General features: G+C 34.1%; 1 protein-coding gene across 1 annotated transcript in view; it reads right to left on the bottom strand.

Annotated features, from left to right (window-relative positions):
- Positions 1-27,607, bottom strand: part of CCDC73 (coiled-coil domain containing 73) — a gene marked incomplete at both ends in the record, with an annotated part of 100,671 nt that overhangs the window by 43,782 nt on the left and 29,282 nt on the right. The window contains 4 exons of the mRNA XM_079707917.1: positions 8,625-8,704; positions 8,949-9,084; positions 15,077-15,115; positions 27,492-27,566. Coding sequence (XP_079564043.1) covers positions 8,625-8,704; positions 8,949-9,084; positions 15,077-15,115; positions 27,492-27,566 — 330 coding nt within the window. The remainder of the gene's footprint in view (positions 1-8,624; positions 8,705-8,948; positions 9,085-15,076; positions 15,116-27,491; positions 27,567-27,607) is intronic.

The raw sequence follows: 27,607 nt of genomic DNA, 5'->3' as shown, positions 1-27,607 counted from the left end.
TTCCATGGAGCTCCTCCACAGCTGCTGATAGAGAAGAAAGAGCCAACTTGCATGGCTCCAGTGTTCCTAAAACTCTCCCTTCAAGCACAAGTAGCTCTACTTTGTTTTAATACTGAGCTTCCACATCTTTAGCAGAAGGTTCTACAACTCAAAGAAAGATAAAAACCAGTAGATCAGATGATCCTTATGATCCCATGAAATTTAGAGAAGATCTGAAGATGACAAATAGTTGGGAGAGAACTAGTCATTGTAGAAATAGAATATAATTCAAGTATGAAGGGGGAAAAAGCAATTAATGAGTTGGAAGAAATTTCAGACTTTCCTATCTCATAAAAAATTTATCAGATGAGGCAATCTTTTAGTTGTCTTGAAAGCCTATGCATATAACTCACCTATAGTTATGGTGCAGAAAAACTGCACCATCAAAATTTGCCTTAATTTTAACCTAATTTCACTTGCAAGTAACAATAATCCCATAAATTTCTATGCATGTTAAACTTTCTGAAGTGCTTTTCCACATATTATTTTATATTTGTTACACATATATAAAACAGGAAAGGCAGATATCATTAAATTCATATTGCAAATGAGAATATAAGGAGAAAAGCAACACTAGTATGATCTAAGTCATGTACCTCCTTAGGATGACTATAGTTGAAAGGTTTAGTTTTAGAGAAAAAAGGTAAAGTATGAGTTAAAATAAACAGAATAAATGAGAAATATTATGCAGGGAATTATGTGTAGGCAGGAATAGGCCAATGGACTGGGTGAAGTAATGGAAACTAAAAGACTAGAGGTCAATCTAAGAACAGAGTGGGGTGTGTAAATGGTACAGGTGATAGAAAAGGATGCTCTGGTTGGAGAAGGAGAAGGGCTGAATGACAGAGCCCAAAGGAAGCAGTATTTAATGATGAGTTTCAAGGTAATGGAAACACTAGTCTAGACATGCAAAGTCAAGGTCTATGGGGACCTAGTAGCTTAGGAGGATGAATATTAGCAACTTCCCCTTTTAATAAACATATACTTTCTAATGGTGAATGAAGCAGAGAAGAAATTTATGTGGATGAATTGCTTATACTGTTACTGTTACCAGTAGAATGGTTAAGATCACAGGTTCTGGAGCCAAATTTGTTTGGGTTCCAAACCTCACTCTATTTTCCTTGTTGTATAACTTTAGGTAACTTACTTAAATGCATTCTGCCTCAAGTTCCTCATCTGTAAAATGGAGATATAATTTAAAAAAAAACTAACAAAGTGCCTGGCATGTAATAATCTATGCAACAAGTATTTGTTGAACATCTACTACGTTCTAGGCATTGTTACCTGTTATTACTACTAAGGTGAATTCAAGGGATTCTATGATTATTTTCTCTACTTTTAGAAGAAAGTGGTCTGAAGTCCTGATGGTGTTATGAATAACTAAGTATTCTTTATTTAAAGAATTAAGATTCATTATTTCATAACTGATTACAATAAGAGGTTTTTTGTAGAGTATGAACTCCTCAAGGAAAAGAACCACGTTTCATACTTATCCCATAGAACCTTAACACAGTCAGGGATCTAAGAAGAACTAAAAATTTTAATGAACATAAGAAGAAAAGAGTGATGAACATGATATTAAAAAAATGTGACACCTTTGCCTAAAATAAGATTTGATGAAATCAAAGTTGATTTATTCAGGATAAAGCAAATGGCAATAAAAATACTTGATGACAGCAGTCAATGTCAGCCAAATAAGACTATTGTTAATGATACAATAGTTCATAGTCAATTTGTAAAATTGTATAGAAAGTGGTAGGCGTAGTATAGTGCTAAGTATATTGTATAGCATATAGGAAAGTACAGTGCTGGGGGTTTAATCACTGATTGAACCAGATGGCTTCCTCTGATCAAGGTAACAACCACAACCCTGTAGACCACCATGTTACAAATAGATGCTCCTCATTTAAATGTGAACAGACCACTACAATTTTCTTACAGATAATGAAAAAATAAAGCTTAGTAGGTGGTAAGTCACTAACATTATGCTAACTTTAAAAGAACAGCATATTTTGGGGCTAGAACTTTGACTGTCTTAATCAACAGCCCTAAACTTGTGAGATTAAAATGGGTTAATTCTGCATTACAAATTCAGATCCAAGAATATTCTAGAAAACAACAATTACAGACATAAGACAATATAATAAAACATTCTAGTTCATAAGCCATATGGTCATTGACTCAACAAACTTTCTGAATAAAAGAATTTATTGATCTTATTTATCCACCCTGGATAAACATTCAAAAACAGGATGATAGTTAAATTGACTATGCACACTGAAGGATACAGAAATAAAGACAGTCATTTCAGCAATTAATTTAAGTTTTTAAAAATTTAGGAGATTGGGCTTCCCTGGTGGCACAGTGGTTGAGAGTCTGCCTGCCGATGCGGGGGACACGGGTTCGTGCTCCGGTCCAGGAGGATCCCACATGCCGGGGAGCGGCTGGGCCTGTGAGCCATGGCCGCTGAGCCTGCGCGTCCGGAGCCTGTGCTCCGCAACGGGAGAGGCCACTACAGTGAGAGGCCCGCGTACCGCAAAAAAAAAAAAAAAAAAAAAATGTAGGAGATTATTTCAAAGGAAAAATATCTGTTAGAGTACCTCAAAGTTTTAATCTCAACTCAGATTTTCAGGATGTTTGACTAATATTTTGACTAATATTTATGTTATTTAGTCAAACACCACCTGAGTAATAAAAAATCTTTTATGCTGAACTGATTTTTTTAAAAGACACCAATGATATTAGGTTTAAAATAATGTACATCTTGCTTTGCTTTGCACATGGTGTTCTAAAACCTTGCTTTCAAGCTGCTTTTTTGTGCACTAAAATGGTAATTTTTAAAAGAAAACTTCCAACAATTTTTCTGAATTTTAAATTTTTTTATATTGGGTTTTCCTGGAGCAAGATACACCTGTATAAAGTAAACAACTTAGAAATTAATTAGATGGCTTGTTTTAAATTAGTGATCTGTTCTAGATTCACTCCTAAGATACAATGTCCTATTGATAAAAATATAATTAAACTGAGGTATATGGCTAAAACTTAAAGTAGTTTACAATTCTCTGAATTAAAAAAAAGGATTGGTTTTCTAAAAGTTTTTCTTCTGTCTAGGTTACAAAGTGCAACAAATGTCTTATGTCTTTCTGTCAATACATTTTTCCACAACTGAAAGCGTGGAGCTGTTGTAATCAGCTAAGTTTTATAGAAGATACTCTAAAATACATAATTCCTATTACAATAACTGTTATGAAACAACAGGGAAGTGGGAAGGGAGTGGCAAGGGGCAAAAACCCAGTATGTGGCTGACAAAAGTAAAAACTAATCATTTCTTATGTCTTTCTTTTTCTCTTATATATTAATTATGTAATCTTAAGAGCATATTAAATTAAAAGCAGAGACCTTCACAAAATGATTTTCGACTGAAAATATGTTTTTGATTTTATAGCTCTTATAGCTTTTAAATACCCTGAACTTTTAGTACATTGTCTGTTTTCTAACCATTTTATTCAAAGCTGTTAGTGCAGCAAATAAGCATGCAGCACATGCTTTGATCTCATTAAATTACAACTTATAGTTCCTAGAGTCATAAATATCAAGCCCTTTTCTCCTTTACCCCTCCTCTTCTGGTATGAGGTAGTCTGTTAAATATCACTATCTCCTTGAGTCCTCTGACGTTTACTCAGACAAATAGCAGAGGTTATGAATGCTGCTCACAGATAGTATCAGGAATTCTTCATGATTGCCATAATGGTGAACCCAGCATTCAGAACTGTAATACTTAGTTTTATCTAACAATTAAGTTTGGTCTGTTTAACTTTGCTCCACAAAAGGAAAAAGAAAAAAAAAAAAGAATTCCATCTTATCACAAACCAGTAACTTAACTGTCCTGGACATAATCATAGAACAGCATAAAAGAAAAATAAAAGTTATCTTTGGAAAAATTAATGATTAAAAGTGTTAAATGAGTAATGGAAAACAATGTTAGTAGGCTTGATTAGCCTCTGAAAAAGAAAATCAAAACAGAAAACACTTTTCTTAAAGTTAAAAATTAAGGCTACAGTAAAAACTACAAAATTATTGTACCTAGTATGTCTGAAATATTAAAAACTATCTGTTAAAATATATTTGTAAATTCTTACCCTTTCAGCTTCTCGAACTTGGAACTCTCAAAGGTAATAACATTCTCTCACCTTACCCTTCTCTACAATCTCTCTTCCAAGAACTATTTAGCAGCATGATTACTGACAATGCTTTCTATAGAGACAGAGGCCACCATCACATGACACCTCAGTACATTAAGGTAGCCCTGGCCAAGGCTGCAAGAGCTGGGAAAAGGGGGCAAGTGTGCTCATGAGCAACACTATTCCACTTGTGTACAGAGAAATTCTTTACTCCTTTCACAAAAATCCAGCAAGGGAAACGCTCCATGGATTTACATGAGCCTCATCTCCATCTACAGGTCAGTCTTAAACTGTACATTAGAAATACAATAGTCTATTACGTTACAATGCAACATTTGTCCTTATTTAATGAAAAAATACATAATTTAATAGAGAAATTTATGAGGTATAATATTTTCATAATAATGCAAAAACTAACTGAATAAAGCACAAATGACTATTTTAATATAATCATCAAATTAATGATCTAACCACTTAAGACATTGATAACAATATTAAACAAAAAAGAAACCAAAGATATATCACTGAAAATGTGCTTATTCACAACTACTCAGTATTATTTATTTATATTTGCTTTCAAAGTTTATACTGATAAAAATGAATGGTCTATTTAACAATTGATTTGAAATGACAGACAAAATTTTCAAATTACAGCTTTTTCTCCTTATATTGTAAGAGCCATCTCTAATATTCTTAAATGTGACTGAAAAGAAATATTCTTTACATATAAACTGTCCTCTTGGGACTTCCCTGGTGGTCCACTGGTTAAGAATCCACTTTCCAATGCAGGGGATGCGGGTTCGATCCCTGGTCAGGGAACTAAGATCCCACATGCCAGGGGGCAACTAAGCCCGCGCGCTGTAGAGCCCACACACCACAACTAGAGAGCCTGCACGCCAATTAGAGAGACGCCCGTGCGTCGCAACAAAGAGCCCACGCGTCACAACGAAAGATCCCCCATGCCACAACAAAGATCCCGCACACTGCAACTAAGACCCGATGCAGCCAAATAAATATATAGATAAATATTTTTAAAAAACTGTCCTTGTAGGTAGTTTGCTAGATAGACAAGACTTTTAAGGGCGAGGGACATACACTTATTACCATTCTAATATTCTGTACTGGGCTACCCCTATGCTCTTACTTTCTGATCCCTCGGGTATAAGGAGAGAGTCCAAGGAATATGAAACCAATTTATTGGCAGTTATAAGAACAAGACCTAGATATAACAGAGTTACAAATATTAATGGTCTTTGAACTCTGGCTTAGCATTTAGAAGTCACGTCAATCTTTAGCCCACGTGGTCCTGCTTTCCTTGAAATGGTACTAAAAGATAAAGTAGTAAAATTTCCTGATTTCTTGAATTATATATTAAAGTATATGTCATTCAACTGGTAGCACAAACACTCCTCTTCAAAACTTAAGCCTGGGGCCTCCCTGGTGGCGCAGTGGTTGAGAGTCCGCCTGCCGATGCAGGGGATACGGGTTCGTGCCCCGGTCTGGGAGGATCCCATATGCCGCGGAGCGCTGGGCCCGTGAGCCATGGCTGCTGAGCCTGCGCATCCGGAGCCTGTGCTCCGCAACGGGAGAGGCCACAACAGTGAGAGGCCCGCGTACCACAAAAAAAAAAAAAAAAAAAAAAAAAAAAAAACTTAAGCCTGTGTCTCTGTAAATAATAAGTTGTCTTAATAAATTTTTAATTTTTGTAAAACTATAGTTAAATATAAAAACAGAGGGTCTTCTGGTTTCTGGTCCAGCATGTAATGAGCTTAGCTAGAAGTTTCCACTTGATCCTACCACAAGTAAAAAGCTGAACAAACTGAAAATCAACAACTCCTCTTACATCTGCTAGACAAATGGGGTCATAAGGCAAACTGCTGCCTCAAAAACTGGAGAGATGGACAGGTAAATACAGAGAATCAGAAACAGAAACCTCCACAGGAACCAGTGCCAGGGTAGGAAAAACTGAACTGTAATTGACTAATTCCCAGAGGCTCAGAGTGGATAATTCAGAGTTAAAAAATTCAGTGGGACACAGTCATGGGGGTCTCAAACTTTTGTGAAATTTTACCTCCAGGTCCTCTCATAGTGAATATCAGAGAAAATTCCCCCCTGCTAAAAGCAGGAGGAAAAGGAGAGAAAAAGTAACCATTTTGAAATACACCAACTCATTTTTTTCTTATCCACAAGTCCTGCCCTCAGGAGAAACTATTTGACCTGAGTCTAAACTACCTGAGGGAAGGGTAATACCCAACTCTAGCCCTCTCTAACCATCCTTGTGCCATATAGGGTGGGTGGGCAGGGACTGAGAAGCACTGGTGAAATTCACAGTCCAGGGGCAACAGACTCATCTAATCATCGGACACCCATCCCCCTACCTTACCACTACATTACCATACGCCTACTGACTTCAATTTCTTTCACCCAGTATATCATGTCTGCCTTCCAACAAATAAATTACAAGGCATACTAAAAGGCAAAAGACACAATTTGAAGAGACTGAAGAAGCCTCAGAACCACAGTCAGATATGGCAGGAATATTAAAACTATCAGACCCGAAATTTTTTTAAACTATGATTAATATGCTAAAAGCTTTAATGGAAAAAAAACAGACAAAACATGGGAGAACAGATGGATAATGTAAATGGAGAGATGGAAATTCTAAAAAAGAATAAAAATGAAATGCTTCAGATCAAAAACCCTGCAACAGAAACGAAGAGTGACTTTGATGGTCTCAATAATAGACTGGACAAGGCTGAGTAAATAATCTCTGAGCTTGAGAATATAACAATAGAAATTCCAAAACTGAAAACAAAGAGTAAAGACTGAAAAAGCATAAGAGACAATCCATCACCTGCAGGTAAGCTAATGTAACATATGCAAATCATAACATATACATAACGGGAGTACCAGAAGGAGAAGAAAAAGAAGCAATATTTGAAGCACTGATGATTGAGACGTTCCCCAAATTAATGTCAGACACCAAACCACAATCCAAGAAGCTCAGAGAACATCAAGAAGAAAAAGTGACTAAAAAAATTAAACCCAGGCATATCATATTCAAACTTTAGAAAATCAAAGATATTTAAGTGACACTCAGTAAATGTTGTTTCAAAGCATTTATTCAGTGTCAGTAAAGACAGGTACTTAATTCTCTCAGGGATAAGGAGGTGGTCCAAAGTGGTATTATTTCAGTTGGGGCTTTGAAAAGATTAGGAAAAGGAAATAAGTCATTCTCTGTAGAAAGAACAAGCCTTTGCCTACTTCACCTTGCTCTCATAACGTTCTCCCCTGTTATCAGTGGGGATATTTTTAGTTGCAAATAATGGAAAATTAAACTGGCCCTAAGGAAACCGGCTTAAATAATAATGCAGATTTACTGGCTCACATAACTGAAAAGTCTAGAGGTAGGGCAAGTGCAGGGTTGGTCCATTCAGGAACTCAAAAATGTCATCAAAGAACAGGTTTCTTTATATCACAGCAATTTGGCATCCACATTTCAAGTTCCTCCTTTTTAGCTTCTCATGATTGTAGGATGACTGCTAGCCCCAGAAGGAGTTACATTCTTCCTGGTTTATAATCACTGGGTAAGGTCATTTATCCACTCCTGAGCCAAAGACTGTGGCTAGAGTAATGAAATATATTTATGGCCTTCTGCCAATTTAGGGCTCCTCTCTAAAGCTGAAGGCATCAAAACAAAAATCTGGATAAGTTTAGGAAGGAGAAAGGGGATATTGATGCTCAGTAAACTACCAATAAATATCCAATGCACTCCTTCAGTCAAAATGCTCCAGCCATACCAGACTTTTTCTTGTTCCTCAAATATATTAAACTCTTTCCTGTCTCAAGGCTTTTGCTGTTCCCTTGCCTGAAACATCATCCTCTTCCCTCCCCCACCACTTTACCCCCAATGTAATGAAGTCACCTATGATAATGTCATCACATCCTCTACTTTTTCTTCATATCACTTATAACAGTTTTAAATTATTTGATCTGTGTGACAGTTTTATATGTAACTCCTCCATTGGACTATAACTCAAAAAAGCAGGAACATGTTTCATTTTCTTCATACCTGTACCCTAAGTGCCATATAGTACCTGGCACACAGAGCCACTCAAAAGCTGAATGAATGAATGAATGGTGCTAATGAGATTAACATATAGTCAATGCTTATTGGTTATTCATATCACCATAAAAATGCATGCCACTGCTCACAAGTCAAAGAAACAATATTTTGAATGGGTTAGAACAAATTCATTCATTGCATTTATTGAAATCATAACTCAAAGTTTATAAATCTATATTTAAAACATTTATCTTTATACAAAAAAAACCCACCCAACTTTTCTGGTATTATTTCATAAAACTAGTTTTATATAATACAATAAACTATATCAATCATACCTTCTTTAAACTGCATATTTCAGATTCTTGTTTTTTATTTAAAGCTGAAAGTCTTTTGTTGAACTGTATCGCTTCCTGTACTGTAACATGAAAGACACTTAGGAAAACATTATATTCATTGTACATTTTAAGGAAATATTACTAACATGGACAAGGAAAATAGCCTCAATGCAATATATATATAATTATTACTGAATTTAATAATATTAATTAAACTGCCATTTACTATTACCAGTATCAGATAAGTTCAATTTATTCATTATAAATAAGTCCATTTAAACATTTCCTCTTAAATATGTTAAGTTTAAATAAGATAGCACCTACCATTTTGTTCTAACTTTTCATGATTCTCTTTTACTAATCCAAATTGACTTGTTATTGTAGCATAGTATTTCTCAATTTCATTCAGTTGCTTCTGATGATCATCTTTAGACAGAAAATGTAACTGGACTTTTTGTTCCTATTTTGAAGAGTTATTTTAAATGTTATACATATATTACACATACATACATATATATATACACACATATTTATTAAGCATACATAACAATTTATTGTTTTTAATAACTGTTGTTATTAACATAAGTATGTCATGAAAAAGTACTCTCTGAGTACACCTTAGGGAGGAAATATTAGTTAGGTTCTAAATCTAGGTAAAATTAAAGCATTTTTTTTTCCTGTAACAAAATAGTCACTTAAGGTCATATTTTCCTTGTTTATAATTTCTTTTTCAAAATCAACTGGTTGTTTTATTTACCGAAAAGTTAATTAGTCCAGTACAGCACTAAGTAAAGTGAGGGGAATATTATTAAAGCAATACTCCTGATAATTTAGGAAATAACTTTTTTCTCTAATAGCTGGCATAATCATGTGCATTATCAAAACTCATATACATTTTCTGAGATTAATATTAATGAATATAGCACCTTCTCACTCATTAAAAACTGAAACAATGAGAACAATATCTATCAGTGATAGGGAGACAATATAGTATAGCAGAAAGTTTACTTAAACTAGGAGACACAGTTGGTAAAAATTGGACCCTATATATAATACAATATGGGCCTTCACTGCTTTCAGCTAAAGGAGCTTGTTTTACCATACTTAGAAAAATGACTTAAACGTTTTAAAAGAAATATTATGGTAACAGAATCAATAACACTCTTCAAAAGTTTTTATTTTGGCATTAGCAGAATCATTGATTGATTTCACAACTTTCATTCATTGCTGCCACACACTTCAGTTTCTACTGAGAGAGGATAAACAAAGAACAGTGTAGGCCCATCAATAGGCACTCAGTAATTACTTTCTGAATGAACTGTTGTCTCATAAGAGTTCTGACAGTGGCATTTTGTTAGATTTGCCTGGACAGCATCTATTTCCCTTACCCAAAAGTAACACAGTTTCGAGTATTTCCTTGAAGTACTTCTTCATTACAATCTAGTAGACCAAATTCAGGGGTCCTATTCTCCCCTAGTCAAGTATAGGGCATATTACTCCAAATAAACCAATTGATTTCTACATTCTTGGAATTTGAATCTTAAGCAAAAGAGACCATAAAGCTAAAGAAGTTCAGTGGTGATCCTATCCAGACTGATATGAGACCTCTTCTGTCCTGGGTTCCTACATCCTGCTTCTCAAATCCTGGAATTAACCTAGTCCCTGTTCATTTTCAAAACCATTCTTGACTCTCTGATTGATTCCAAGTGTCTCCACTAAATTTCCTTTTGCGTAAGTTAACCAGAGCCATTTCGTACTGCTTAACACCAAAGTACAGGCAGTATAGTAGAATGGTCAAAAGCTATTCTGCCTATGTTTAAATCTTGCCTCTGTAATTTAGTTGCTGTGTGACCTCGGGAAAATTATCTACCCTGTCTTTAAAATAGAGATTATAACAGTATCTCCCTCATAGGGTTGTTGTGAAGATAAGACAAATTAATGCCTACAGAGCACTAAGAACAGAGCCTGTCACATACCAAGTACAATATAATGTTTTGTTATTACTATTCCTTAAATGATAAAAGTGCCTTCAATAGCCTAATTAAATTTTATTTGGACTAAGAATAGCCCTCTCTAATATTAATAAGGAACACACATCATAATTTAAGTTGTACCTAACTATATTAACTTGGCAAATATGGTGAAAATCTTAACTTTTTCAAAGATTTTTTAAACAATTTTAAGCAAAGTGATAAGTACACTGGCAATGGTTATGAAAGATGAGTTAAATTTTTCTCATGCACTTCTATGGGCTTTTCAAATTTACTACTTAGTCATTTTAATTAAGCATGCAGCAGTTATAAATTCAAACAAGTTGACAAGTGCACTTACCCCTGAGATCTTATGCTTACCTGGGTAGTCACTATTATCAATAACTAAACAATGAACAATAATGACCCATATTGTGTTCCTCTCAAATACCACTTAATTCTCTAGAGAATTATACTCCTTTCAGGAGATGTGTAGAAACCCAATACAATTTCACTAAAAATTGGTCTAAAGACATTTTTTTCAATTCAAGGAATTCTTTCAATTTTTCAAGTCAAATCAATTTTTAGATAGCCTTTATGAGAATACCATCCACTACATAATACACATTAATACTGTCAATGCCTGCAAAGGTTAACTAATCCCGGTAAGTAAAAATGCAGCAAAGATCAAAGTGAGTTCATATGTATTCTCTACATACATAGAGCTCTGTACACATTAGATTAGTTTATAACATACTCTATCCCAACATCCTTTGCTTGAAGCCAAAGTTGAATTAAAATGCAGTTTCATTTGTTTGCATGATACAATTCTGATTTTCAAATACATTAGTCTATACAATGGCCATGATAAATGCTATAAAGACATTTAAATCACAATGGGCACCTATAGCTCATTAGCTCATACAGGCCTATATGCGACTGTTCACATATGAACCTACTTGGCTGCGCTGATTTAGTTTTGATAATGAGATGAAGAGGGCAGCTTGCCACTAACTGCATGACTGTCAGCAAATAGTTTAAATTCTTTGGGAAGCAACAACAAAAAGCAGATTGGTAACACCTGCCTGAGAAAGCTAAGAACATTATAAAGAATAATACAACTAAATTGATGGTGTTATTATAACTTTAACGTTACATACTATAGCATAATAAAGATTATTTTATTGCAATGACTAAGAAATGGTTAAGTATGTAGTGTTTTTGTTCTTTTTACCTCTCTGAATTGGGTCAAGTTATTTTCTCTTTCATACACTTTTACTACTAAATGCAAAGACTGTCAACAAGAAAATAATATCAGGATTGCCTGCTTTCCAAATACATATGTACCTCATTTTAAACAATTTTAATCTTTGAAAATCAAGATTAGAGAAAGACAGCACATGCATAATTACAAGTGTGTGTTTGTGTGTGTGTGTGTGTGTGTGTGTGGTGTCTAAAAGTTTACTTAAAAGCCTCTTAAGGCATTTAAAATAGGAATAATTTAAAAATAACATTTACACCCAACTTTTAAGAACTATACTTACTAATAAAAACCATAGCTGCTCATTTCCCTCATTTCTTATTTCCTTATAGAGATTGATTTGAAAACTTTTGGAGATAAAATTAATTTCCCTTAAAACAATTAGTTTGTTATAAGTAAATTGTAGAGAAAAAGATTCAAAACCCAAAAATAAACTTCATATATTCCTCATTTCTATTTTTGCAACTTACCTTTTAATTTCTTCAATATAAACCCAAAATAAATCAATGGGTTATAAAACTCACTTTTTAAAAACCCATGGCATCTTTCTTAGGATATTGATACTTTTACCTTTTTAGTCACAACATTAGGTATATACTACTTAAAAAAACTAAAGTTACATATTTTATGTGTACAGATGTATATAATTATTATAATCATGAAGATTACTTCCAGACAAGTCTTGAGTCTAAACATATTCTACTCTGAAAGAAAATATGTGGTAATTCCAAATCTCATCAAAACCTTCAATACTGAAAAATTGTTTTAATTTAATAAAGACAAAATAAATCCTTCTTATAAGTCTTTTCTTTAAAGGAAAGTGATATACAAAAAATAAATAAACTATAACTAAGAGATGGTTGGATAAATTTTTATTTTGTTCGTTAAACTCTATTGGCAACTCAGTTACACAACATAGTCACCTACACAGTAATTATGGGAACAAAGCAGGAAAGATTTTCATCAACGACCAAATCAATTTTGATGTTCTATAGTTTATTTTTATCATATTTAGTTGCATTCGTTTTATTGGTAATGATCAATGTGATCATTTGTTCAAGAGATTTGGGTACTTTTAGAGATAGATGAATCTTTCCATTCATAATTGCGTTAATTTATCTAGAGACATACCACCTCTACGTGAAAATCACCTTATTGAATTCCCACAAGACAGAAATTTACTAGTAGTTAAGAGCTTGCCTATAGGAAATCATGAACTTCTTTAAAAGTGTCTTAATACTATTGTTTAAATTATTTCTTTTGGGACACTTATCAATTGCTCCCCAAAGTCCTGCCTTGGCACAAGTGACCATCTTGTTTCATGTCTTGCACATAGTCAAATAATATCAATATAAAAGGGTAATGTGCTAATTTGAATAAAATTAACTGGATTACTGAATACTGTTTAGTACTTTGTATAAAGAAAAGGTCACCTGAATTATATAAGAATAATGTAAAAAGAATAATGTAAGAATGTTTAGAAAAAGGTTTATTTTTAACTTTTAAATCCATCATCTAAAATATACATAATATTCTGCCAAAATTGGCATGAAATATTGTATATCTATCAATATATAAAATTATTTTAATGCAAAGTGATTTATTTAATGCTTTGAACTGTCAGAAAAAATATAACTATAATTCAAATTTTAGTAGGTGCTTAAGAGTCTTAAATTCACATTAATAAAATGCTCAAAAGTGACCAAAAACTATCAAAAGTATATTGCATGTTTCCATGTTTTTTTAAGATTATAAGTATCTGTTTGATGAAATTTTAAAGTGGAATAAAATAAAACACATTTTATGTTGCCTTTGATCTTTAACTTGTAGCCTTATCTCCCAGGTCAGAGGGTACATTATTCAATTTCACTATATTTTGTGTAAAACCACTGTAGCGTTGAAGATGACTTTCAGTACAAATGTCATGGTACTTAAAGCTAAACCAGAATCTAGTTTTTCAGCTCCTTAATTAAAATCATAGTTTAAAATAGTCTGACAATATTATCTGTAGTCTTTCCAGTTGAACAGTGACAGAATTTTCACATCTTTTATTCAATCAAGCTTAGCAATCTTTCTATGGCTCTTTTATTTTCTAACACACCAAAACATTTCAAGAAGCAAAATATTTACTTTATATTTTTGTATTTAACGTCATAAGGAATGATCTCTCATTTCTTACTTCTCATAGATATAACACATAAACCTTCCTCAAAAATTATTTTTACTTGCCTTACAGTCTGCTCCAAAGAAGGAAGAACGAAATAGCATAAACCCATCCAAGAAGCCCACTGAAGATATAAGTAGATATGGGAGAATTTTGCTCAATCAAAAATACAGAGAGGGCTTCCCTGGTGGTGCAGTGGTTGAGAGTCTGCCTGCCAATGCAGGGGACATGGGTTCAAGCCCTGGTTTGGGAAGATTCCACATGCCACAGAGCAGCTGGGCCGGTGAGCCACAATTACTGAGCCTGCGCGTCTGGAGCCTGTGCTCCGCAACAAGAGAGGCCGCAATAGTGAGAGGCCTGCTCACCGTGATGAAGAGTGGCCCCCACTTGCCACAACTAGAGAAAGCCCTCGCACAGAAACGAAGACCCAACACAGCCAAAAACAAACAAATAAATAAATTAATTGAATTAAAAAAAAAATACAGAGAAAAACATTCTTCTGAATCAAACAGGGATAGAAAGATAGAATATCAAAGTAAATATTTCATAAAATGTTATGCTGTAAAAATGTAAATATTAATTTTAATATACTACAGAAGAGGAATGCACAACAAATTAACACTTGTTGAATGACAAAGGATGAGTACCATATCCCAAGTGTAGTATTCAAATGCTACTTCATATTATTTCAATTTTTCAGGCTAAAAGTAATAACTACGTGTTTACACAAATACCTAGAAAAGATATTATTAAAGTAAGGGGTTTCAGAATTCTGTTGTTTTCACTTCTTTGTTGTTCAATTTTCATATAAGACCTCTACCAATAATTTGGGAACTGTGTTAAATTTATTTTATAACATGTAAACACTATCTGGAAATAAATTTGTGAAATAAATTCATTTAAGCTATATCTGAAATTGTAATTCAGCCCTTTAAAGGGAATATTAATATCCAGTTTCAACTTTTTTTTTACAATAAATGTCACATTAATATTGACAAAAATACTGTGCACATTATGTACTAATCTGGGGTGGGTGTATATTTTGAAATTTCCTTACCATTTCACTCACTTTCTTCTGTAAAGAATATTTAGAAACCTTGAAAAAAATAAGGGGAAAAAAATCTCATGAAAACTTTTTAGTTATTTGTCATAAATTCCTTCTGATATTAAAATTGTATGTTATATAATGCGACGTGTATCTTATATGCACTTTTTTCCAGTGACACTTTTTCAAAATGTTACTTATCATAACTTTATTCCCTATAACAAAAACAATACATTTATTTATTTATTCAACACATATTTATGGAGCACCTACTATATGCCAGCCATTTTCCTAGAATCCTGGGATACAACAATGAACAAAGTCCCTGCCCGTAACAAGCTTTCTGTCTAGTGGGGGTGGTGGTAGACAGACAATAAAATATATGTAAAAAGTACAGAAGTTTAGAGAGTGACAACTACTATGAAGAAAAATAAAGCAAGAAGGACAGCAAGAAAATCTTAGGAGAGTTTGCTACTTAATATTAGCTCTTCGTTGAAAAAATTTTGATAAAATAGATAAGCATAGGGGAAAAACATTGTCTTAAACAAACCATCTCACAACCCAGAAATAACAATCATTAATACCGTGGTACTTCCAGATATTTTTCTATGTATTTATACTTTAAAAGAGAGTCAGTAGGGGGTAGAATAATAATACATGTACTCTTTTGTAACCTATTTTTACTTAATATATAGCAAACATTTTTATATTACAAATTAATCTACGACGCAAGTTTTTAATGGCTACACAGTATTCCACTGTTTAACTTTATACCATAGTTTATCAAATCACTCTCATTTTTGTAGATTTACCGAGTTTTCAGTTCTACGAAAGAATTCTGAAATAAACATGTTGTACCAAGAAAACTCTGTAGTTATTCATTTTAGCATAATAAATTCCAAGGAGCAGGACTCCTAAGATTTGTTCATTTTTATAGACTTAACAATTGTTATTACACGCATAGTCCTCCAGAATGGTGGACCAAGTTAAACTCCAACTAGCCATGTATGAGTGCTTATTTACTTAAACTCACCTAATATTTGCTAAAATTTAAGCAAAAGTTCTTAAAATTACTTCACATTTCCTGTGAAATAAATTTTTAGCATACTGCCTTGAACAAACTAATAATTTTATTTCATTTTGGTGGAATGAGTTATGTGTGATTCATTTCTTCAACAAATATTGAATGTTTACTATAAGTAAAGCACTAATGTAGACATTGGGGGTATAGTATTGGACCAAAAAATCCTGTCCAGCTTAAATTCTGGGGAATGTAGATAATTAGCAATATAAATAAGTTAAAATATATAGTTCTATTAGATATTGATAAGTGCTAAGGAAAAATAATAAATCAGGGAAGGGGATTACATAGGATGGCCAGGAAAGTCCTTTCTGAGAGGGCAACTTTTGAGTAAAGACTCAACAGAAAGTAAGGAAGAGTATTTCAGCAAGTGCAAAGCCCCTAAGGTGGGAAAATGTCTTGTGTGTTCAAAGAACAGCAAAGAAGCCAATGTGGCTGGAAGATTTAGTAAGCAAGGGGAAGAACAGCAAAAGATGAGTTCACAGAAGAGTAGGAGAGGAGGTAGGGCCAAATCACTGTAGGTCTTGTGGTGCATAATAATGGTTTACTCTGAATGAGACAGGAAGCCACTGAAGAGTCCCAGACTCTGTGACAGAGCCTGACTTACTCCTTGAAAGGATCACTCTGACTGTTATATTAAAACTGAAGGAGAACAGAAGTGGAAGCAGGAAGAACACTTAATAAACTACTGCACTTGAGATGAAAGAGGATGATGAAAGAGGACTAGGGTATTAGTAGTAGATGTAGTGAGAAGTGGTCAGATTCTGGATATACTCTGAGGGAAAAGCTGAAAGAAATCTGCAACAGGAGTTGTAATTAACAAAAACAGAAAAGACAAATAAGTTAGTTAGCTTTCAGGGCAAGATTTTAGGAACTTAGTTTTGGACACGTCAAGTTTGAGATGTCTTTTAGACATCCAATAGTCAATCCAGGCTGGAGTTGGGGCTGGAGATATATACATTTGGAAGCCCTCTGCATGTAGACCCCATTTTAAAGAAATGAGACTGGATGAGATCAGAGTATTTTTAAGGCATACAGACAAAAGCAAAGTAAACAGGTAGAGGTCATCTGGAAAAATAAGAGGAAAAAAAAAAAAGACTGGCCTTGGGACTCAGACTGGAATTATACCTCCAGCTTTCCAGAATCTCCAGCTTGCAGACAACAGATCATGGCACTTCTCTGTCTCCATAATTGTGTGATTGTGTGAGCCAATTCTTCATACTCAATCAATCAACCTCTTTCTCTCTATATATATACAGGTTCTGTTTCGCTGAAACTTCACTAACACAGCTACCATTAGCCAAAGATAAAACTGATAAATGTAGAGCAAATTTACCAAATTCTTTCAGGTCACCGTTCTTCAAACGTTAATATCTCTGCATTTTATTCTTTCTGAACCATGATTCACAGCTCTATTTTATCAACACCTCTAGAGCACTTTCCAACTTAAAAAACTACCATGTAGCTGCTTCCTGTGTCAAATAAGTCAAATTTGAAAATAACATAACTAGATTGACATGAAATCTTTTTATAGATGTTCTGTATAATGATTATTCATTCTGAAATCACATAAAACTGGTTTATAATACCAGATATAGGCAGCTTTCTAATACCGGAACAAAACTATACTAACACTAATTAGTGTATTAACAACAGAAAGCAATTTGAAAGATAAAGTACAAATGTTTTCCTAGTTATAGCTATCCGTCACTTTTTGGAAAATTTTATGAAAAGTTGACTGTAAAGTACATTTGTTTAGAGCAAATCTATTTTCCCATTAAATTAACGGGATTTATGTTACTTGGGAATAAAGTCCTTTAAATACTGTACTAAAAATATTTAACCCCTCCTCTTCCTGAACAATTCAGTCCCGAGTTCATTAGGTGGGGAAGAGGTGAAGGGGTAGTGCTGGCAGCATTCCAGAACAGGGTATCAGGCCTGAATGGGGAGTCAAAAGCTGAGTAGGGTGCTTAGTAGGCAGTGCTGAAAAAGGGCAACTCAGGTATCAGAGTTGAAGCAGGGAGAAGAAGGCATCCACATTAGGAAGGAGTAGCAGAATGGTGGCCTGGTCACATACAGGGTAATTTGTCAAATAAGTAAATATATTAAGAATAAAGAAAGTCATATTTCTTACTGTAACAGAAAAGAAATATATAAATATGGAAGGGAAATAAATTAAAATTAACCTTATGGTTTTGGATTAGAAATGGAAGTAATGTGAATTCATGGTTTTTGACATGTATAGATTGATAGAGAAACAAACATAATTATAAATGTGTGTTTATATATTTGTGTGTATATAAATACATACATAGATTCCCTAGCTCTGTCTACTGAGAAGGTCTGAGACCAATGACACCCCAATAGTAGTGAATGTAACAGTGCCCAGATCTGGGTGTCTACATTCCATTTTCCACTAAAAGGAACCAGGGCAACGTGGAGAAATGCTGTATTCCAGGGCAAGGTTACATAAACTACAAGGTGATCCTGGAACATTTTGTTTTTACCTGAGAGCAGGAAAATGTTGAAAGAATGATAAAGTCATGTCCAAAAGACTAAAAATCAGCCTGAATGGACTCCTACTGGCCAAACTAATGATAACGTGAGGATCAAAATAAATAATGATAGTCACAGATTTTTATCCATTGAATAAAATAAGAAACTACGATTCTAAACTGACATAAATAAATGAATATATTAAATGTTTGGAGAGAAACAGAACATTTCTATTCAAAGTACCTGCCTATAAAATACTCTGGTTAGAAAGGGAAAAAGAGTAACTTTCCAGTGGAGAAACTTGTCAGATACCACCTGAATCAAATGTTCAAAGTGAACATCACCAATAATAAGACAAACTGAAATCATCAGCTATCTGATAGAATTCAATTATAGGAATAAGGCCTTATTTCTGTAATATTCTTGCCAAAAATGCATAAACTATCTCTATTCATGAGGAAATATCCAAACAGAAATGGAGGGAGATTGGTACAACACTGTAAATCAACTATACTTCAATTAAAAAAAAAACCAAACAGAAATTGAGGGACATTCTATAAAATAGCTAGACTGTGATCTTCAAGAGTTTCAAAGGCATTAAAATCATACAAAGACTGGGGAACTGTTCCAGACTGAAAGAGATCAAAGAGACATGACAACTAAATGCAACATAAGATTCTAAACTGGATCCTTTTGCTAGGACAATTGGTGAAACCTGAATGGGGCATGAGAATTAATTTACAATTATATATCAGTGTTAACTTCCTGATTTTATGGTTGTGTTATGGTTTTGTAGGAGAATGTCCTTGATTATAGGATAGATATTACAGTATTTGGGTGACAGGGCATCAGATTGGCATACTACTTTTATTTTTTTTTAAATATTTATTTATTTATTTGTTTATTTGGCTGAGTCGGGTCTTAGTTGTGGCATGCGGGATCTTCACTGCAGCATGAGGGATCTTTTAGTTGCAGCATGTGAAGTCTTAGTTGCGGCATGTGGGATCTAGTTCCCTGACAAGGGATCAAACCCGGGCCTCCTACATTGGGAGCACAGAGTCTTAGCCACTGGACCACCAGGGAAGTCCCTGGCGTATTACTTTTAAATCATCCAGGAAAATAGTTCTCTGTAATGTATTTCTAACATCTCTGTAAGTTTATGATTCTCCAAACTACAAAATTTCCAAATATCTAAGAATTCCTTAAGGATAAATGCGCAGTCAAAGCTCCGGGAATTTAGTTCCCTTTTATCACTGTGGTTAGGTAAGGTGTAATAAGATAAAGATTCAATAGTAGAAATAACACATTATGTATTAAATAAGTCTTCAGTTCTGTGAGAGGAATTAATGTCTTAATTTATAAATTCAGTAAGTTTAAAATTAAGTGAAGTAGAGTAGAGAATATGATGTTATTGCTTCACAAAATGGTCTAGTTTGGGAAATGCTAATGTATTTCAATTTCCTCATTTTACCTAAAGGAAAATCGAGGTTCAAGAAGACAAAGAGTCTTACCACAGGATCATGTATAATAGTAAGTATTTAATAGGCAGAAATAATTTATTTAAAATCTACAGGACACTCAGCAAAATTTAGCCCTTAGGCATACTGTTTACATAAACAAAGTTTAATTTGTCAGGTAACTTAGATATAAGCAGGTTGCCCTGCTCTAACTAATCCTTTTATTATTTTTTTAATATGTATATATTTTTTAAATTATTTATTTATTATTTTTGGCTGCGTTGGGTCTTTGCTGCTGCACGTGGGCTTTCTCTAGCTGTGGTGAGCAGGGGCTACTCTTCCTTGTGGTGTGCGGGCTTCTCACTGTGGTGGCTTCTCTTGCTGCAGAGCACGGGCTCTAGGCGTGCGAGCTTCAGTAGCCGTGGCTCGCAGGCTCTAGAGCGCAAGCTCAGTAGTTGTGACGCATGGGCTTAGTTGCTCCATGGCATGTGGGACCTTCCCGGACCAGGGCACAAACCCGTGTCCCCTGCACTGGCAGGCAGATTCTTAACCACTGCGCCACCAGGGAAGCCCTAACTAATCCCTTTAAAATCAAGTAACAAGGTACCATTTTAAATAGAAGTTAAACACGTTCAAAGAATCCATTAAAGGAAAAATAATTCAGCTTTTGGTGTGTTGTAGTTTTGTGTCTGTTTTATTTTAGAATTTAGTAGGTAGAGTGGCTTGGCTATGAGCTTTTCAAGAAAAGGTATTATCTGATTTCTTATTCCTGCACATGGTAGGCACAACCTCATGAAAGGAAAAAAGTAGCAACCTAAGTAAAGGAGGGAGGGAGGTTCCTACATGATGGTTAAGAGGCTGTGAACTTTCTTTGCCTAATGGATTTATATCAGATCCATAATTAAAGAGGAAGGTTTTTTTCTTTAACTTGGAGGGGAAACACCAGAAGTATCTTCATTGTTCTACACTGTTCATATATCATGTTCATCCAGCCATAAAGTAACATATACATCACCTGTGCTATGTCACGGGCTGAACAAGGCAAAACAAATCCTTACAGCTCTTGCACAGAGGGTCAGCTATATGAAGACATTTGTTTTGATTTGAAAATACTCATTACATTATCCAGATAATTAAACATGCATGAGTGGTATCAAATGAAACAATTTAAGAAAAAGTGCTAAAATAACAAAGCACTTATAACAAAATTGGCATATTTCTTTATTGACAACATTTTAGTAGGAAAAAAAAGTAACACTTTTTCAAGATTTATTCAGAAATAAGAAGTAAGTTATGCCTAGTTCAAGATACTGTAAGAAAACACATTAGAGTCTTCTATAATAGCTATAATGGTAATTTCAGTGTACTCAATTATAAGAACAACTTTTTAATTTAAATAACAAAAAAAATGTTTACCTACTGGGATCATTTTAAACTGGATATATGAGGTATGATAAGAATCACTAAACTGTATAACTACATAAACTTTAAATAGTAGCCTTAAACCTCTATTTCTTTTCCATCAACTTTAAAGAATATTTCTGGATATCACCATCAACTTCATCTCACTGCACCTTTACTTTTTCATCAACAAGGTTAGTAACATTTAAGTTTTGTTCTGTAACCATAATTAAGTCTCCCATGCTTTGCTTATAGGTTAATTCTAAAAACTGGAAGTCAACAGTGTTTATGTTCTTACAATCAATATAGATATTGCTTAATGCAAAGCCCAACAGGGTGTTAATACCACATTTCCTTCATATAGGTCCAATGTGCTACATGAAGGATGATTTTACTAGGGTCAGGACCTAAATATCTTCTCTTGTTTTAACCCATCAATTGCTCAAAACCATCCCAAATTTTAATTTACTTTATGCCTTAGTTATACGGTAATCTGTTTTCTCTGGAGTTTCGAATCACTTACTGCTTTGTTGCTGTTGTTGTTGAACAAACAAGATGTAAGGATTCTTTACTATATCACTAATATCTTCCAGCCTCTAATTCATCCAAACTGAGGCATGGAATCCATGCCCTTCTTTTTATTAAAAACATTCTTCTTGGAACCAATTGACATTTTGTTGTACTTAATTTTTATTCACTTTGTTACATCAAAGTAACAAATGAAATCCAAAATAAAAATTGCTTAATATCTGAAATGAGGAGAATCTAAATAGTGTTAAGACAACTGAATAACAACCTGAAAAAATATAGACTTAGATCCATATCTCATACTGTGTTACAAAGATAAACTTCAAATGATCAAAGATCTAATGTAAAATTTGAGTACTTAGATGTAATAAAAGAAAACATTGACAAATTCTTTTTATAACTTTGTAGCTGTGAATGCCTTTCTAACCATGACAAACTCCAAAAGCCGTAAAAGGAAAATAAATAATTTATAGCAAATGTTAAACAAAAAGCCAAACAAACAAAATCAAAATACAAATGACAAACTGAAGAAACAATCTGAAGCCCAGAATATAAACAAAAAGGGCTTATTTCAGAGAAATATGAAGAATTCATGGGAGTGACATCAGAAAGATGGTAGACCAGGAGGTCCCAGCCTTCCCACCCCACCACATGATTTAACAAGTACCTACAAATGAAAATAGTTCTGGAAGAGCTCTGGAGTATAATTAAGAAGCTGTGGCAACCCAGTAGAGCACAAAAAAACAAGGATGTCTGAATAGAAAAGTATAGGAAGCATTTCACCTGTGTCATTCCATCCTCGAGGTTCACACAGCTTGGCACCAAAAGAAATGCCCTCAGCAACAACTCCCCCCAAATGGGAGAAAAGGAGTGCAGGAAGACACCAGCAGCCTGCACCACCAAGGACCTCAACAGCCCTCATCACTACCATGGACACCAGCAGCTTTCACCTCCAAGGACACTTACACTCTTTGCTAATGTCTACACCTACCTGAGCTGATGGAGCTGCCTGGAGCCCAGGCCACTGTGCCCTTTCTTGGAACCAGAAGCATCACTGCTCCCCAACCAAGCCAGAGCTGCTAGACCCAGCACTACACCTGGCACCACCACATATGCCACCCAGCCAGGATCCTCACATCCACCAGTAGGTCAAGGTTTATACCCACCAGAGCTAGTCCAAAAACTCTGAAAGAGGTCACTGCTCCTTCAATGCACGAACACCAACAAAGGGCTACAAGGAACACAAAAAATCAAGGAAATATGACACCATCAAAGGAATACTACAAATTTCCAGGAAGTGTCCCCAAAGAACTGGAGATCTATGAACTACCTGACAAAGAATTCAAAATAACTGTTTTAAAGAAGCTCAGCAAAACACAAGACAACACATATAGATAACTCAAAAAAATCAGGAAAATATTACACGAATAAAATGAGAAGCTCAATAAAGAGATAGAAGTCATAAGGAAAGAACCAAAAAAATTCTAGAGCTGAAGAACACAATGAATGAAATGAAAAATGTAATAGCTTCAACAGCACACTCAATGGAACAAAAGAAATAAACCAGTGAACTCAAAGACAGATCATTTTAAATTATCCAGTGAAAAGAAAAAAGAATGAAAGAGGGTGAAGAAAGGCCATAAGATTTATGGAACACCATCAAAAGATAAAGGGAGAAGAATTTTAAAAATCACCATAAAAAACATCAAATAACAAAAGAAGACAAGAGAGGAAGAGATGTGCAACACAACTAAAACAGAAAACAATCAACAGAATGACAACATTAATTCCACACCTATCAATAATTACTTAAATGTAAATGGATTAAACTCTCCAATAAAAAGGCACAGAGTGGCTAAACAAATTTTTTTTAAATCCAGTGATACATCTGTAAGACACTCACTGTAGATTTAAGGACACATGTAGACTGAAAGTAAAAGGATGAAACAGATATACCAAAGAGTAACCAAAAGAAAGCAGGGGTGGCTAAACTTATATCAGATAAAATAGACTTTAAGTCAAAACTGTCTTTAGAGACAAAGAAGGTCATTCTATAATGCTAAAGAGTCAATTCAACAGGAAGATATAATAAGTATATATGTACCCAACATCAGAGCACTTAAATGTACAAAGCAAACATCAACAGATCTGAAGAGAGAAATTGACAAAACTACAATGATAGTAGGAGACTCCAATACTTCACTTTCCATAATGGATAGAATATCCAGACAGAAAATCAATAAAGAAACAGTTGATGTGAACATCATTACAGGTTAAATGGACCTAACAGACATATACAGAACTTTTCACTCAATAGAAGAATACACATCCTTCTCAGGCACACATGGAACATTCTCCAGGATAGATCATATGTCTATCATATGGTGTATCACAGAAAAGTCACCTTTTATGTGATAGGTCATCAAAAAAGTCTTAAATTTGAGATCAAAATCATTCCAAGTATCTTTTCTGATCACAGTGGAATAAAATTAGAAATCATTAACAGTAAGAAAACAGGAAAATTCCCAAATACATGGAAACTAAACATACTCTTGAACATTCGTTATGTTTAAAAAAAGGAGAATTTTAAAAGTATCTCAGACAAAAAAAACCAATAACACAACATATCAATACTTATGGATGCACCAAAAGCAATACTAACAGGAGATTTCATAATGATAAATGCCTACATTAAAAAAAAAACCTCAAATAAACAACTTAACTTTACAACTCAAACAACTAGAAAAAGAAGAACTAGGCCAAAATCAGCAGAAGGAAGAAAATAATAGAGATTGGAACAGAAATAAATCAAATAGCAAATACAAAAACAATTGGAAAAAACCAACAAAATTAAGTTGGTTTTTTGGAAGAATAAGCAAAATTGACAAACTGTTAGCTAGACTAAGAAAAAGACAGAAGAATCAAATAAACAAAATTAGAAATGAAAAGGAGACATTACAATGGATGCCTCAGAAATAAAAAGGATCATAAGAGTAGTCTCTTGACTACTCTTACGTAGGCATCCAAATCACAAAGGAATAAGTAAGATTATCTCTATTTGAAGGTAACATAATCATACATATAGAAAACCTTAAAGACAACAAAAAAACTGTTAGAACTAATAAATGAATTCAGTAAAACTGAGGATACAAAATCAGCATACAAAAATCAGCCACATTTCTATACACAAACAACAAACTATTTGAAAAGAAAATTAAGAAAATAATCACAATAGCAACAAAATGAATAAAATATTTAGGAACAAATTTAAGCAGAGTGGTTAAGGTCTGTACACTGAATATTATAAAACACTGATAAAAGAAATTTAAAAGACACAGATAAATGTAAAGGCATACTGTGTTCATGGATGGAAAATTAAATATTGTTTAAATGTCTGTATTACCCAAAGTGATCTACAGATTCAGTGCAATCCCTATCAAAATCACAATGCCAGTCTCTACAGAAATAGAAGAAACAATCCTAAAATTTATATAGAATCATGAAAGACCCTGAAAGGCCAAAGCAATCTGAGCAAGATGAACAAAACTGAAGACATCATACTTCCTGATTTCAAAATATATTTCAAAGCTACAGTAATCAAAGCAGCATGGTACTGACAAGAAACAAAATGAAAGCAAAACCAAAACCAACATGAGACATATCGACCAATGGAACAGAATAGAGAGCCCAGAAATAAATCCACATATCTGTAGCCAACTGATCTTTGACAAGGACACCAAGAACACATAATAGAGAAAGGATAGTGTTCAATAAATGGTGTTGGAAAAACTGGATATCCACATGCAGAACAATGAAACTGGACCCTTACCTCATGCAATAGACAAAATTTCATACTATAAACAAAAATCAACTCAAAATGGATTAAAGACTTAAACATAACTCCTGAAACAATAAAACTACTAGAAGTAAATTTAGGAAAAGAGCTTCTCAACATTAGGCAATGATTTTTTAGACATGACACCAAAAGCACAGGCAACAAAAGCAAAAATACACAAGGGGGACTGCATGAAACTAAAAAGCTTCTACAGAGCAAAGGAAATAATCAACTGAGTGAAAAGGCAACCTACGCAATGGGAGAAACATTTGCAAATCATGTATCTGAGTAGGAGTTAATATCCAAAATGTAGCAGGAAGTCATATACACACTCAATAGCAGAAAACCCCAAATAACACAATTAAAAAATGAGCTGAGGACCTAAACAGACATTTCTCAAGGAAAGACATACAAATGACCAACAGGTATATGAAAACATGCTCAACATCACTAATAATCAGGGAAATGCAAATCAAACTCACAATGAGATTACCTCACACCTATCAGAATGGCTGTGATCAAAAAGACAAGAGATAAGAAGTGCTGGTAAAGATGTGGAGAAAAGGAATTTTTGTACTACTGTAATCAGACTAAAGGAAGAAAGCTTGTCAACTGCTTAAACAAATCCACACTACAGTGTGCATTACCTGATTCAGGTAGTAACCATCAAGATCCTTCCACTGTAAAAAAAATTACTTTGCTCTTTGTAATTAATATTATCTATAGGGTGATACTCTGAAATCATGTGAATATCTTTTCCCCCAACAATCTCTATTTTACTTTTTATCTCTTTTTATTGTTTGTCTTCCCCATTAGAATGTAAACTCCACAAGGGCAGAGGTTTTTGACCCTTTTACTCACAGCTGTATTCCCAGTGCTTAGAGCAGGGTTTGGCACATAGTAGACCTTCATAAATGTGTATTGAATGATTCATCATCTGTTGTATACCTCTGTATTCTGTTGTATACCTCATACCTCTGTATGAGACTGAATGACTTAAAGGCAAAGTGATGTTTCCTTCATCTTTGTTTTTGTAGAAAATAAGCATAGTACTTAGCAAATAATAATAACAATAAATGCTTTTTTTTTTTTTGCGGTATGCGGGCCTCTCACTGTTGTGGCCTCTCCCGTTGCGGAGCACAGGCTCCGGACGCGCAGGCTCAGCAGCCATGGCTCACAGGCCCAGCCGCTCCGCGGCATGTGGGATCTTCCCGGACCGGGGCACGAACCCGTGGTCCCCTGCATCGGCAGGCGGACTCTCAACCACTGCGCCACCAGGGAAGCCCAATAAATGCTATTTTATGTTAATTTTTAAGGACCATGGATAAATCAGTTATAATATATAGGCCTAACTTGCTTTTGTCATTTATAAAGTGCTAAAAATAACATATATCTAATTATATTACTGTGAGAAATAATGAAAGTTATGTTAATATTTCCTTTTAAAATAAAAGATAAAGCAAAAATCCTATTAATTTGAAATCCAAGGCTCTCAGGAAAAAGTACTAAATTATATATGATATATGAATTTTTTTCAGCTTCACTTTGCTACACTACATGTTTACAGAATTTTACTGATATAATGCTAAAATACCAAATTACTTTTCAAGCAATACTAAGTTACATTACCTGTAATGCCTTTAATGTTTCCTTCAATCCTTCTATTTCTTTTTCTTTTATTTCTGTAGCAAGTTGATATTTTCCCTTCAAGTAAAAAACTATATTTCAGTACTTTCCAATGTAAG

The sequence above is a fragment of the Hyperoodon ampullatus genome (genome assembly GCF_949752795.1).
Source record: "Hyperoodon ampullatus genome assembly, chromosome: 7".
Lineage (NCBI taxonomy): Eukaryota > Metazoa > Chordata > Mammalia > Artiodactyla > Ziphiidae > Hyperoodon > Hyperoodon ampullatus.
Note: the sequence above shows the minus strand (reverse complement) of the source record. Positions and strands in the feature narration are given on the sequence as shown.